This window comes from Lagopus muta, chromosome 3 (genome assembly GCF_023343835.1).
Source record: "Lagopus muta isolate bLagMut1 chromosome 3, bLagMut1 primary, whole genome shotgun sequence".
Taxonomy (NCBI): Eukaryota; Metazoa; Chordata; class Aves; order Galliformes; family Phasianidae; genus Lagopus; species Lagopus muta.
This window is the reverse complement of record NC_064435.1, coordinates 69,948,389-69,963,056: the sequence shown is the minus strand read 5'-3', so window position 1 is coordinate 69,963,056 and position 14,668 is coordinate 69,948,389. Positions and strand designations below refer to the sequence as shown.

Here is a 14,668-nt window from a genome sequence, read left to right as displayed (position 1 = left end):
TACCACAGCTCTAAATACAGGGAATGGAATTTCACTCTGTACATCTTGGGAGAAAATGCTGTGAGGAAAATGCATTGATTTTTATTGCTCAGTGTGAACAAATGGGCATATAATCCATCTTACTAGACTATAGACTATACTCAAATGTTTACATCAATTTTGCTAATGTGGTAGCTTCACCTTCTTCTTGCTACAATTGGTATAGTAAGATAGAAATGACTTAAAGTAAGAACTTGCCACAAAAGGTAGCTTTGTGATTCGGAATATTTTTGTAGCCAGAATGTCATCTAAAATGTGAAAGGATCATAGAGTCATAGAATCATAGAGTGGCCTGAGTTGAAAAGGACCACAGTGATCATCTAGTTTCAACCCCCTGCTATGTGCAGGGTCGCCAACCACCAGACCAGGCTGCCCAGAGCCACATCCAGCCTGGCCTTGGGTGCTTCCAGGGTTGGGACATCCACAACCTCCTTGGGCAACCTGTTCCAGTGCAACACTACCCTCTGTGGGAAAAACTTCCTCCTAATATTTGACCTATCTAACCTATCTATCTAAAGTAGAGGCAAGAAAAAAATATAAGACATTGTCCAGTGTTTTCATAACTTGAGTTTTTCTGGAATACAGTACTTTACAGAAATTACTGCATTTTAAAATTGTTTTTTTTTTGTGTGTCAGTACAGTCAGTATATGGAATCTGGCACTACTGAGAGTATCTGTCACCCAACCACTGGAAAAAGAGAATAACCTACTGTATATAAGTAGTAAAAAATAGAATATGTAGGAAAACGCTCTGTACTTAATAATGAAGAACAGTGAGAAAAAGCACCATATGCTGTTTTTGCTGATTGCTGTCGTAATGTTTGATGTTGCAGGACGGATGGTCACAGTATCACTTTGTAGCCTCATCTTCAACGATAGAAAGAGATCGGCAAAGACCATACTCCTCATCACGCACGCCCTCCATCTCTCCCGTGCGCATGTCTCCTAACAACCGCTCAGGTAAGAGCAGGCTCCCAGGACCAAAGTAAATGCTGAAATAATCAATTGCTGTCATTTGCCTCCTTTAAGCAATGTCTGTTCTGTTATTAACAGTAATGGCAGGGCACAAGATACAGTCTTTGCTCGTATTTGAACTATCCATTGAAAACAGGAATGACTTTACTTTGCGGGACACTTCATAAAGTTCTACAGCAGAGAGATTACTTAACTTTTTGTTATGAATTGCTATGCAGTGCTTTCCTGATTCACATTAGATGACTAGATCTCAAGAACAATTAATTCTACTGTTAGCACAAGGAAATTCTGCTACTTTTTGCTAGTCATGAAATCTCTTGTGTTGTTGTGGCAGAAGTTGAAAAATCCACATTATTTCTGTCAGCTTTTATTCTGATTGTACGTGTATGTGTGTAGATGTACATAAATGTGCATTCGCTTGCATATACAAGTTGCAAGTTTAAAAAAATTTTGACTACAGGTCTTCGTGTAATATTGATGTCACATTTAGAACAACTGTCATTAATTCTGTATGATCTCTGCAGTGAATTAATGTTAGTATGGCAGCTTGTACTGATGTTAATTTATTTTTCTGCTCAGCAATCTAGGCATTTTTTCATAAGCTTATTCTAAGCTAAATATATCCTGTCTAGTTAAAACAGGCTCAGTGACAGTATTTTAAGATAAACAGTTAAAACAGACCAACTTTCATTTCACTACTTGTTGAATCAAATCCTGCCATTACATAGGTATACCAGTAGTTTTAGGTTAAAATTTACCACACTGGTTATTGCCATCAGCATCATACAGTAGTTGCGTTTCTAAGAAAATAGTTGTGTTAATTATCTATAAGCTGTACCTTAGTCCTGCCGAGAAACCACTGAGGAAGTTTGAAAATGTGGCTGTAAGTACACCCCAGTGAGAGTTACTGCTCTTACTGTTCCATCTAAATTCTTCCATGGTATGCTTGTAGGGCTTTGTTCAAAGAAATAGACAGCAAACAAAATCAACACTGATCTGTAAAACTATTTCATGCATTATTTTTATAGGCAAGCCAGGGCAAGCTAGCAAACTATCCAGAAAATGTTGCATGTGGTAGGTATAAAGCAGACTGAAAACCATTCTGAAATAATGGATGTTACTTTCATTTTTTTCTCAAAATGGAAGAATACTTTCCTTGGAGGTCTGCCTTGGGTCCAGTACATTTCAGTAGTTTTAATAATGACCCTTCTAATACACAGAGGATACCTGTTAACTTTGCAGGTGGCATAAATCTAGAAGAGAATCACCTTATATGGGGAGCTCTGTTAGAATTCAGAGTTGTCCTGAGAAATTTTGTTTTAATGCCAACTGTTTGTGCTTAGATAGTTAATGGCAGAGAAATTATTTAAGTTACTTTTAAGTGTTGTATTATGTATTCTATGAAAAAACAGCTTTATTTTCTTCTTTTCCCCCCAGAATTATTTCAAGGCTTGTTTATTTTCAACAGAGAAGGAAGGAAAGAAACCACTTTATCTTCTTTTATAAGGATTTTTCTACTCAGTTGAAAGTTAAGGGGTCTTTTAAACAGAAAAGAATTGACCATATTAAAAAAAAAAAAAAAAAAAAGAGAAGTAGCTACACTGGGAAGTGTTGACACATTAAATAAATTGAAATGCTACAGGAAATTTGTTTATTATTATTATTATTATTATTGCTGTTTTTGTAGTTATTCGTAATGATCATCTTAGATGTTGAGTGTAAGTGAAAAGAGAAAATGATGTTTGGAATCGATAGTCCTGAATTTGAAATAACAACGGTTTTTCTTTCATAATCACAGAATCACAGAATGGCCAGGGTTGGAAGGGACTTCAAGGATCATTAATCTCCAACCCCCCTGCCACATGCAGGGCCACCAATCTCCCCATTTAATATTAGACCAGGATGCCCAGGTTCCCATCCAATCTGGCCTTGAACACCTCCAGGGATCGGGCATCCACAACCTCTCTGGGCAGCCTGTTCCAGCACCTCATCACTCTCTGTAAAGAACTTCCCCCAAGCATCCAACCTAAATCCTTCCTCTACTTAAAACCATTTCCCCTTGTGCTGCAGTTATCAACCCTTTCAAAGAGTTGATTCCCCTCCTCTAGTGTTTATTCAAACAGCTGAACAGTAGTCTACTAGCAAATATATGCTTTACTGTGATGTTTACTCTAGAGTTAAACAGTACATTCAGTGATGATGTGGTAAGAAAAACTAAATCCATTTTTATGATCCAGCAAGTGCCCCAGCCTCACCTCGGGAAATGATCAGCCTAAAAGAAAGGAAAACAGACTATGAATCAACTGGAACAAACGCCACTTACCATGGAAGTAAGGGAGAACACACTTCTAGGAAAGACACCATGACAGGTGAGATTATGCTTACATAGCACATGTGAAAATCAGTGATGATAGATGGCCGATTTCATAGGCTTGGCTGATGAGTTGACTTGCTCTGGTTTGTGCCAAAGTTTAGCAACGTTGAAGAATAAAACAGAAAAAGTGCTTGATCTTGGTGAATTCAAAGCTCTGTGAAAATGATTTGCAAAGACCGTGATTCTTCAACAAAAAAGTCTCTAAGAACATTTGTATATTTCTTTTTAATTTTGCTCTCTTTTCTGAAGAAAGTGGGTAAATCCACCTTGTATTAACTGGTGCTTTTTCTGTGAGCATGACTATGGTGAGCATGTGCGGTGGTCACTGATGCCTGTCTTTTGCAGGGAATGGCTCTGTGGGACAAGTTAGTTGTTTTTATATGTCAGTCATAGCTAGGAAATTCCCTAGCAGTTTGGAAAGACTGTTCTTGTTACTTTCTCAACTAGGCTGATTTAAAATTTAACAATTTTCTTGGCATATGTATTATCATCTTTTGCAGGTTTCACTGAAGGCCTTTCTCCCTTTGTGAGCTCATTCACCTGTTAGCATTTCAGCAATTAAGAAACATTGACTACTTTGGCTAGAATTGCACCTCTTCTTTAGTTCTCTGCAAAATATGTGTCGATCTCTATCACCCTTACACAGGCTTATATAACCTCTGTTGGGTATTATGTTATATTTATACTGTGCTAAGCCTCATAGTGTCCTCTCCACCAAATGGTACCTTGTAAAAATTTACATTGAGGAGTCATTTTGCATTTTTTGAATGCCTCTTGCCTTTTTCCATTCCCTCTGCAAAGGTCTTGCTCAGAGAATGCCAGAATGGGTTGGTTTGGGTTCTTAAGCTCACAGGGACAGCAGAAACGTGCTGATTAGATTTCAAGCCATCCATGCTAGCATCCACTTTCAGCACATGACACGAATCACACAGCATCTATTCTGCTATACACCATTGTGCAATCACAACCTAAAGGCCAGTGTTTGAATTTGGGTGAAAATGTAATGCAGAATTAGCAAGAAAGTGAAGTCCGAAGAAGAGGAATGACACTGAAGAGCATATGGAAACCACAGAATCGAATGTCCTGAATCATCTCCTGAATCATCAGGATACCAGTGAAACTAAAGAAAATTCAATCAAGGTACTGTATCTAAAGTATCTATAACATTTTGGGTGTTTCATAGTCATATGAGAGGATTCTTTAAAACACTTCAGTGGCCATTACTTGTGTGATTATAAAGGACAGCACTTAATTTTTTTTTCAGCACTTTCATGAAGAAGGAATCTGAATAAGAACTGCAGAAACATTAGTATTTCACCCTACCTGTGTCTGCAAATTCAGACAACCAGATTATATTTGAAAGTTCTCAAAAATGGATTTCCTTGTGGAAAAACTTCCTTAACTTCCTTGCACTGTTCCTGTGCTTCCTTGCAGTTCATTACTTATTCTTTCATTTCTCTCTCCCCACTTCAAAAAAATGTCTTTTTCCCCATCTCTTATTATTTTACTGTTTACTGTAGTGTCTTTGTTCTCCCTTATGTCCTTGCTATGTCTGTGCAGTTTTAGGAACATGAGGTTTGTGCTTTCCCAGCAACCTTTGCTCCACTGTGATTTTTGCATCCTGTTTTCTTTTCACATCTGTTTGTATTTTGTATGTTCTTATTGATCTTTTGGAGAGGTTCTTAACAAGAGCACTCGAGATTCTCAGCATCATGCTCATCTATTGGTAATTTTTCCAACTATTGAGCTCAGTGAGAAAAATCAGAAACAATCAAACTGATAAGCTTTATAATGTTTTAAAATCTTATAGCCATTGTATAAATGAATATGAAATTAATAAATCACTTTCTTTGTCTTTCAGGTCACCAGATCGCTGCTCATTTGGTCAGAGCTCAAATTGAACATCATTTTAAGAACAGAAAATGACAGGAGTTGTATTGTCAACATTTGATGTGAAATGTGTGTAACATATCTGTAGCTGATCAAATAATAAACATTTCATTAAAGAACAATATGAAACTTATGACTTTAATTGTGAGACATTTTGGCCTTACTTCTGTGGTCTTTTGTAAGTTTGCATAGCAAATTCATTTCAATTCCTATATTTCATTGTGTGCATCAAATAATGCATTGCAGTTAATACCTCCACGGAGCCTATGGGACTTAGATAAATGTTTTTTCAAGTCCCACCTGGCGTATACATATACTGAACTGCTCTTGTGTTTTGTGCCAAGCTGATATATTGCACAAAGCTTTCTTTGACTTATAGATTTACAGAATGTGGAATGCAATAGCAGTAGTCCCAATTTATCTACACCTGTCTCCATGCTCTTCTTCAAAGCTCTTCTGAGTTTATAGTTCAAAATTTTATGACCTCTTGGCTAAGACTGAAATGAAGGTTTTGTGATGGATTTTTGAGGTAGAAATGCTGGATTCCTGCCATTGTGGAGAGCTGTTAGGAAACCTCTGGGAAAAAATGGAGAATCTATGAAGTAAACAATTTGGCTGAAAATGATAACTTACATTGATTTCACAAGAACAGCTAAAAAATAGGGGAACAATATCAAAGTTTCTATTGCCCTCCTCACTTCACAGGTTTATGATGCCGTGTATATTTACAGTCCATCTTCTCTTTTCTGTAGAAAATAATAACCAATAATAAAATTTTATCACCTTAAGTATATTTTTAAGACAAAAACTATTCTTTTTTTTTTTTTTTAAAGGAGCTGTAAATGAATGTGGTAACATTATTTATGCCTTGGTGTTCTCCTTCAGAACAGAGAAGATAAGCCTACTGTATACTGTTATGGGACTTTGTTGGTATCCTCACTGAACCAGTATGTGCATTACAATCTGCACCCTACATCTTCACTTCCACCAGCAGAAATACCTTCTGATTAATTTATTATGTTGCTTGTCAGTAATCTTTCATCTGTACTTTTCTTATTTGAACTGACTTGCACATTCTGAACACAACCCCCAACTGTTAAAATAGCTAGAGATACTCAGGTGACTTGAACTCATTATTACTTTAAGAAACCACAATAAAACTGTAATCTTTTGACATGCCCTTTCACCATAAACGCAGGTGGCGGTAGTAATGACAGGCAGTGATCTCTGTTAAGTGATATTTGTGAGACACAGAAGCATTTTCCTTCACTGTCTTGAATTAAATTTTAGAAAACAGAGTCCTGTTCATAGTAGGAAGAGCAGGTTAAGCAATACCAGTTGAGGATGACTGCCTCCCCATTGATCTTTCCTTTCTTGTGTCTGTCTGTGTTTGTGAGTGCAAAAGGTTAGCACCTTATTATTTCAAAGTGCCTGTAAATGTGTTCTGAATGGGTACTCTTAGGAGCTGGAGATTGAATGTTAAGCCACAAATCAAATGACTGAGATACGTGGGGAGGGCTTCAATCAATGATAACTTTGTCACATAAACCAGTGAGTGACATAATTCTCAGAGCTGCTGGAAGCTTTGGAGAAGGTGGCTGAGGGAAACTTGTATTATTTTTTTTTTTAAATCAATATCACCTTGAAAACTGGGGAAAATAATAAAGTAAGGTATTTTTCTCTAATGTTCTTTATACAGCACAACCACAAACTACTGCAGGCGTATCATAGTATTCACTTCAGAACTGTCACTATTTTGCCCAGTAAGAAGTACCTTCTCAGTACTATCTCGTGCTGTTGTTTAGATACTGCATAAAATACAGACACACACACTCATCAATTCTGGAATCGGTTTATCTGCAGTGACAATTCTCACCATTCTGTAAGGAAACGTGTTTGATGGAAAACCTCTGTCTCCTGCTCTTTGTACCTCTTTCCTTTGCCATGTTTTAAAAAGGGAATTATTTGATTAACTCTCTTTCTCAGGGATCATTTTACTATGATGACACATGTAACATCAGATACTAGCCACCCAAATATTTTTCCTTTCATCTGGCTCATCCTCTCCCTTCTTTCTTTTATATTCACCCCCTGCTTTTGAACAGCAAGAGTCAGCTGCTCACTGAAGTATGGCACAGCAGGAATGGAGTTCCCAGGAATGCTGCCTGCATGTTCCGAAGCAGGTACTGGAGTGGGGCTGCATGCATTACTGGCAGCTATATTTCTTGGCTTACATTTCCTCCAAGACAGAGACAGAGTTATCTCATCCTCCCATCTAGACTAAGCCAAGATTTCTTGTTTGTGAACTTGGCATTCATTTCAAAGCATTTGATGTGTCATTATACTCCTTTTAATCACTTTAAGAAAAGAATACCACAGTTTGCTTGCATTTGACTGCAGTGAAATCAGCAATGCAGACCTTCCATTATGCAGAGGCTATCCATTTCTCCCATCACGGAATCTGTGATCTGGGAGACTGCAAGTCTTCAATCTGGCCTGTGGCATACAACAAATGTCACAGTACTGTGGTTGAGAGCTATGCATCTACTATGAACTGCTTCTGTTTTTTTAATAATTATGGCTATTAGGGGCACATGGGTTCCTTGTGCTCTTTTAGTTGCCTATAAAAAGATGGAAAGGCTGTGGCCCTCCTGAAAGTCTCTCTGATTGTTTGTGGGAATGCTCTGTGAATTAGCATGTGTCCAGTCTGCTGTTCTTCTTCAGGTTCTCCATAAAACCCTCAGATTTGCATCTTATACTGCTCTTTATTCTGGACAAATAACTATGAATAGTATTGTACTTTCAGTCATTCCTGTCTAAAAATTTGCATGTATGGATCTTCAATCCTGCTTATCTTTAGATTTATATACATAAAAAAAAAGAAATGTTACAAGAAGTTCTTCCCCATTTATGAAAGTCCAGCACATCATCACTTCCGTGTTGTTCATCTCTGCTCCATTTCCTACATGGGACTATGCACTGTCTTAGTAACTGCATCCAGCACATCAAGAACTAAGAACTAGCTAACAGTGAAAAAAACAGGGGGGAGGGGGCTGATTTTTTTTTTTCCAGCTGGTGAAGATCATCACCCCACCATATAGGTCCAGTCTTCATCCCATTTCAAGATCATCCTGGAGATCTTTAAGAACACCACCTGTGATCAGTAAAGTGGCAACATGGAATAGTGCACCAAGCTCTGTCAAAAGCTTTACCTTCGGCATGGTGCCTGTAGCAGATGTGGAGATCAGAATGGGCACTTCACAGTCAGCTTTGACTACTGACCATGCCATTCCTTCCTTTCTCCATAGTGGGTAGAGTGACTGGGGAAGAATGACAGAGGCAGTTTACTGTGCTGGGATCCATGCTAGCAGGTTTCCAAAGGAAGAAAAAGTGGTTACTTCTTCAGTAACTGTGATTCTTCCTGGTGATGTGACCAGCATGGATCCCACCGCCAGCTTTCATCTCTGCCCTTCAGTACTGCCCTCCAAGTTTTGAGTTGTGAAGGTACTAAAACCATCTCAGGTTTCATACGGTTGCACAGAGACCTGAGAGAAGCTGAATGGGCAGCTTGTTTCAGTTCCACTGATGCTCTGATTCACTGCTATTCAAGTTTTAAAATTATTTTTTGGGCATATGCTTTTATAGTGAGAGTCACAGTGACAGTTACCAAGTCATTGGTTCTAGTATCTGGAAAGTTAATAACACATATCCAGCAAGCACAGTGTGCACCACATCTACATGACATCCTTCCATCAGATTATTTCAGACATGAGAAATGCATACATTTCTATCAGCAAGCTGAGCTTCAGATAGATACTCAAATCAAGGTGATCGGGGAAGGTTAAAGCCTTGCAGAAAAATTCTTGGTTTTGAATGTGTTTCTTTAGGCAGGTACTCAGTAATCTTTGCAAAACAATACAATGTCATCCTTGTCTTCAGAATCCCTTCTGATTTCAAACTCATAGCTCAGTTTTGTCCATGCATTTTAGTAGTAAGGTATTAGAGAAGAAAATTACTGCAGTTCATGGACTTGAGACCGTCTTGGCCAGAATATCTTTGGTTTAACTGCTTATTCTTTGCGTAACTCATTTTATCAGTTGTATTTAATCAGTCTTCCCATGAATAATTTCACAGTATAACAGTAGCATTGTTGGATAAGTAATCCAGGATCAGTAACGTTCAACTGAACTGAAATGAGTTAAATGTTTCTTAATCCCAATATTTACAGCAATATGTGTTATACAAAATCCCACATATAACCTGGAATATATTACTGAATGCTAGCTGTATATGAAAATATTGTGTTGATTTATGTGTGATGGTAAATGATACAGTGTCTGTTACCGTTAATGTGCTTACCACGTACATATATGTACTCCAGAGCAAAGATTAATACTGTTTAGTGTGAGAGAAAGAAAATAGAATACTGCTGATGCTTTTAAAGATTTTTGTGTAAGGGAAATGAGCACTATGTGAGTATTAAATGAAGCCTTAAGAATTTATTTTGAGGCCACAGCTGGTAAAACTGCTTTTCTTTCGTTTCTCTCTCTCCAGCTCAGAACACTGGAATCTCAACTTTGTACAGAAATTCTTATGGTGCACCTGCTGAAGATATCAAACATAACCAGGTAAGTAAGGAAACTAATATATTGCTGTTCTAGATTGCAAGATGCCAGTGTAACATTTTATATGGAAACTATGAAAAATATCACAAGAATTAAAAAATCTAGGTTAGAATAAATGAGTCACGTGCTTGACCATATGCTGGCAATTCCACTGGTCCAAGGCAAGTTATATCCTTAATGCTAATGCATAATTTCAGCCCAAGCTTCAAAAATGTCCAACAGGTTATGACAGCAGATGCACAAGAATTATTTAAAGAATCTAGGCCTTTCACTCATAATGAAATCAAGAGAGGCTTGAGACCTACATGCCTTTAAAGTTCTGGATGTGTGGTGAACACTGCAAGGGCCAAGCTAACATAATGGGCACTTCTGCTTTGTCAAATACCTGGTGATGTCCTGTGCCAGTAAACTTGGTGAAGTGCATTCACATCTCATTGCTTGAGTGTATCCAACATAAAATTGAAAGCTACTTCTGGCACTGTTTGGCTCACAGGCTAAGGCATTTTATCAGCAACATGTATACTGGACAAGCCTGGCCTGGTACCCTTGTATCTCCTACAGGTACATATGCATTGTCTGTATATATGTGTAGCTCCATTGTTTTCCACAACTGTATCTTATAATTAATTATCACAGTTCCTGAATATTCTCACAGCTTCCCTATGCATTGTTCATCATTCTTCAAATAGAGGTAGGAGGCCAAAAACACTTAGGAAAAGCACTTTACATAGAAACACAGAATTGCTCTGGTTGGAAAAGACCTTAAAGATCAAGTCCAACCGCAGCCTGACTATACTACCCAAATGATGAGTAATAAAAGAATATTTGGTGGAACTGATTAAAAAAATTCTGAAAATTTCTACTAGATTACCTGAAATTTCAGTTTCAATGAATGTTATTTCAATTTGAATCCACAAACTTAAGGCAAGTTTCTGATGTTGTGCCCCTATGTTCCTTGTATTGGTTTTACTCTTTATTTAGCCAGTATTTCATGTGGTGTACCATGTTTGTGTGCACTTCTTCAAGGTATTTCTGTTTTTATTGTCTTTAAAGAGAAAAGTCCTTCTAATTAACACAGTGTTTAGGGAAAGGAGGAGTATGAGGTATTCTAACAGCTGATGCACTCAGGCTGCAGTCATAAATAATTTGATTTTTAGAGTGAGAGCAAAAGGAAAACACCACTTTTCCACCTTTTTCCACTTGTTTTCTCAAAGAAATGTCAGGTTTATGATTGACTTATCATAAATAATGTTTCTATTTATAAAGGACCCCAGAATACTAGGGGTCTAAAGGTCTTCTTTCTACTCAAAAATATGACTGGCTATGTCTTCTGGCTTATGAAGAGGTTGCTCAGTATGTAATTTTCCTCTTTTGTCCAAATTGAGATACCTGTGTTTGAACATGTGGCATTACACATAAGTGGTGCTAGAAACAGAAAATAGAGTTGTTATGCTCCCTTTTGCCATTTTGATCTTGTGACCGGTGCTGTAAGGTCACTTGCAGGGCTGTTAAAGGTAGTGAACGCTGACTGTCTTTTGCAAGTTACTCATAGAGTCCCATACAGACATTTTGAAAGAGTAGCCAACAGTTTGGGACATAGCAATGCAATTGTGCCCATCTTCTTGAAGGAACATGGCAAACTCATGCATAGTCTGCAGGTTTGGCAAAAAGCCTTCTGATACTGACATTGGCTCACTGGAAAAGACAGCATTTGAGGATTGAAAGACAATGTCATTTTGCAGTCACAAAGCCTGCCCAATCTTGATGGAGATGGCAGAGTGAAAGATAGTGTTCCACTAAGATACTTGACAAATGATTATAATTTTCAGATTTCTACTAAGTCCCAAATATCAAAACAGAGATTCACTAGGGCTGTCAAAAAAAAAAAAAAAACTTAATGGCAAACTTAGATTAGGGGTCCACCTGAGTCTTTTTTCTGTATATCATAAATATTTCAAGTTCAAGGCAACTTACTGGAATGTAGCAACTCAAGACTGTCAGCATGAAGTGTCAAGGCAGTGGTAAGAAATTGTTTCAACTTAACAGTAGCATAATACATTTCAGGGGACTTAGTCTGAAATGTTCTCATGTCAGTGCCCTGAAGGCTATACTTAGTTCTTAACGGTGTCACCCAGTCTCATCTGTGGCAAAGGAAGTTGCAAATGTTAAGCATATTGGAGTGTGTACACTGTCCATTCAGATTCTTCTGAAATGAATTTTTACCACCAATATTTGCACTGTATAGCTGCAAAGTAGTCAGAAAGCTGTATACAAATGATGTTTACTAAAAGTTACTGTGAGCAGCACTGCTCAGAACCAGATTTTAACTACATTTGAAATAAACCAGCGTCTGTTAGCAGCAGTAAAATGAAATAATAAATGAAAGTGTAAAGAATATAATGACAAGGCAGAGCTGTGGAATTAATTCACTTCTAAGTGCTACTTCAGGCACTGGTTAAGTAATGACCAAGTTTCCATTTCCAGCACGGTGAACGTAGAATGAGATTCACTCTTTCTTCCCTCCTGCCCACAGAATATTGTATCTAAGAGGTGCGGATGTTGCTGTCTTTCAGGTTTCAACACAGCCAGTTCCACAGGAGCCCAGCAGAAAAGATTACGAACCATATCAGCCGTTTCAGAATTCAACCAGAAACTATGATGAGTCCTTCTTTGAGGACCAAGTGCATCATCGTCCACCTGCAAGTGAATACAACATGCACCTGGGACTAAAGTCAACTGGCAACTATGTCGACTTCTATTCAGCTGCTCGTCCCTATAGTGAACTTAACTATGAAACAAGCCACTATCCAGCCTCTCCCGACTCCTGGGTTTGAGACTTGGGCAGATAGAAAAGCTCCAGGAACTGTGCATGTGCATGCATACCACAAGACATTTTTTTCCTGCAAATTTAGTTTGTCAAAGCCTGTTCCATAGGAAGGCCCAGATAACCAGTGTGGAAAAAATTAAGAGATTTTTTTAGAAGGCTAAAAGAAATGAAAGCTAAACCTTGGAGTAATTAGAAAGAAATATATATACTATATATATATTTTACAGTGTAGGACAACTTTAGTGTTGGCCAGTAGAGTCTTAAGTTCGTTGCTGTGTATTGAATGTGGCTGAGAGAAGGAGGGAGATTATGACAGTGGATGTGGGTCAAGAGTTAAGCACAAGTAACTGAGCAGCGTACATACTTTATGGGGAACAGCTTCTCACACTTTGTTTAATATCCTCATTCATTGTGACTCTAGGCTTCAAGTTGCATTTGGGGTTTCCTCTGTACAGCAAGATGTTTCTTGCCTTTTGTTAATGCATTGTTGTAAAGTATTTGATGTACATTACAGATAAAAAAAACAAGTGCATTGTGTATATTACACCAATGCCACAGTGTTTCTTCATCTATGGTTCTAAATATTGCTTCAATTTCAAATTTTGAAAGATGTATGAATTTCCAGTTTTTTGTTTTTCTTTTCCCCAGTGCGTTTTAACAAAAAAAAAAAAAAAAAAGAAAAAGAAAAAAAAAAAAACAAACAAAAAGGAATATTTAGCAGTATTGTTCGTTCTGATATGTGAATTTGTTTGTGGCAACTAAAAAAAAGGCATTCAGCAGTTTCTGACAATTAACATTCATCATTCCACACTCCTTGTCAACAAAGTGCTTTTTCACTGCCTAAAATTTTAGATGTAGATATTTGAAATAGATTTTTTTCATTTATACCAGTTTTCTTTATGATGATACAGTGTTAAAAGAAAATAAATTACAATTGATCTGTCATCCATATTTGCTAAGAATGTCTATTTCCAAGAATCTACCATACAAATATACATTCTTACTCGTGTGTGTCCACGTATGCATAGTATTCTGTGTGTGTGTGTGTATGTGTTTGAGTGTGTGCGTTTGTGTGGTATAAAACCTATTTTCATCCAATGTTTTCCTCGTTCAAGCTTCAGTTTTTGTTTGATTTTCAGTTTTTTTAAACAGTGGAAACTCCAGTATGTGCTTTCTCTTACTCACTTTATTAACCATAGATAGCAATTGAAAATTGTTAGGCCACATACTCGCAAAGGAAGGGGTTGTAGGATATTTTTCATTGAGTCCTTCACCCTCAGATGCCATTTCCTTTAAAATAGCATCTCTTGATCTTCTCTTGAGGAAGGAAATGTCATTACTTTCCATCCACCAACCAGCAAGTGCTCAAGGGAGAGAGTTTGATCTTGCCATCTCCCTGGGGGAATGGAAAACCAAGACCCAGCTGGCTAAAGCCTGGAGTGCCCAAACTCTTCAGGCTACAGAAGGGTCCAACTCATGAACCATTAGGACAATCATTTACTTTAACCCATACCAAAAAGAAAACCCAACGCCCAAAACACATTCCTCAAATATGAAAGATACTGACCATTTCTGTGCATTTAAAATAAAACCGTTTTAAAAAACGAAAAAAAAAAAGAAAAAGAAAAAAAAAAAGAAAGGAAAAGAGACTTTTTTTCAAAAAATAAAACAAAACAAAAAAATAGAAAGGAAATGAAAGGAAACTAGGCTGGGAGTCCAGAATAGCTGGGCTAATATTAGCTTTTGGGATTCTAGAAGTTAAAAAATTAAAAACAAAAAAGAATCTAGCATTTCTTTCATTCAGCCAAGAGTTTGTCATACAGTTTCCACAGAATAAGACCCAACACAAAAGGAGTAGTTGTAAATTGCTTCAGTTACAATTAAGGAATTTGTTTTAGGTTGCAAACATTTCTGTGGTTAGTCAGTGTAGTAGTCTCA

The 14,668-nt window shown here is 37.4% G+C and overlaps 1 protein-coding gene across 9 annotated transcripts in view; it reads left to right on the top strand.

Annotated features, from left to right (window-relative positions):
* CTNND2 (catenin delta 2) overlaps positions 1-13,679 on the top strand; it is a 613,278-nt gene extending 599,599 nt beyond the window's left edge. For 8 of the 9 annotated variants that reach the window (XM_048938460.1, XM_048938457.1, XM_048938459.1 and 5 more), the window contains 4 exons: positions 873-999; positions 3,252-3,383; positions 9,833-9,906; positions 12,477-13,679. In XM_048938460.1, coding sequence (XP_048794417.1) covers positions 873-999; positions 3,252-3,383; positions 9,833-9,906; positions 12,477-12,737 — 594 coding nt within the window. In that variant the 3' untranslated portion in view covers positions 12,738-13,679. Of the gene's footprint in view, positions 1-872; positions 1,000-3,251; positions 3,384-3,888; positions 7,492-9,832; positions 9,907-12,476 lie in introns of those variants that run through there. The other variant, XM_048938463.1, reaches the window with a different exon arrangement.
* Positions 13,680-14,668: the final 989 nt, after the last annotated feature.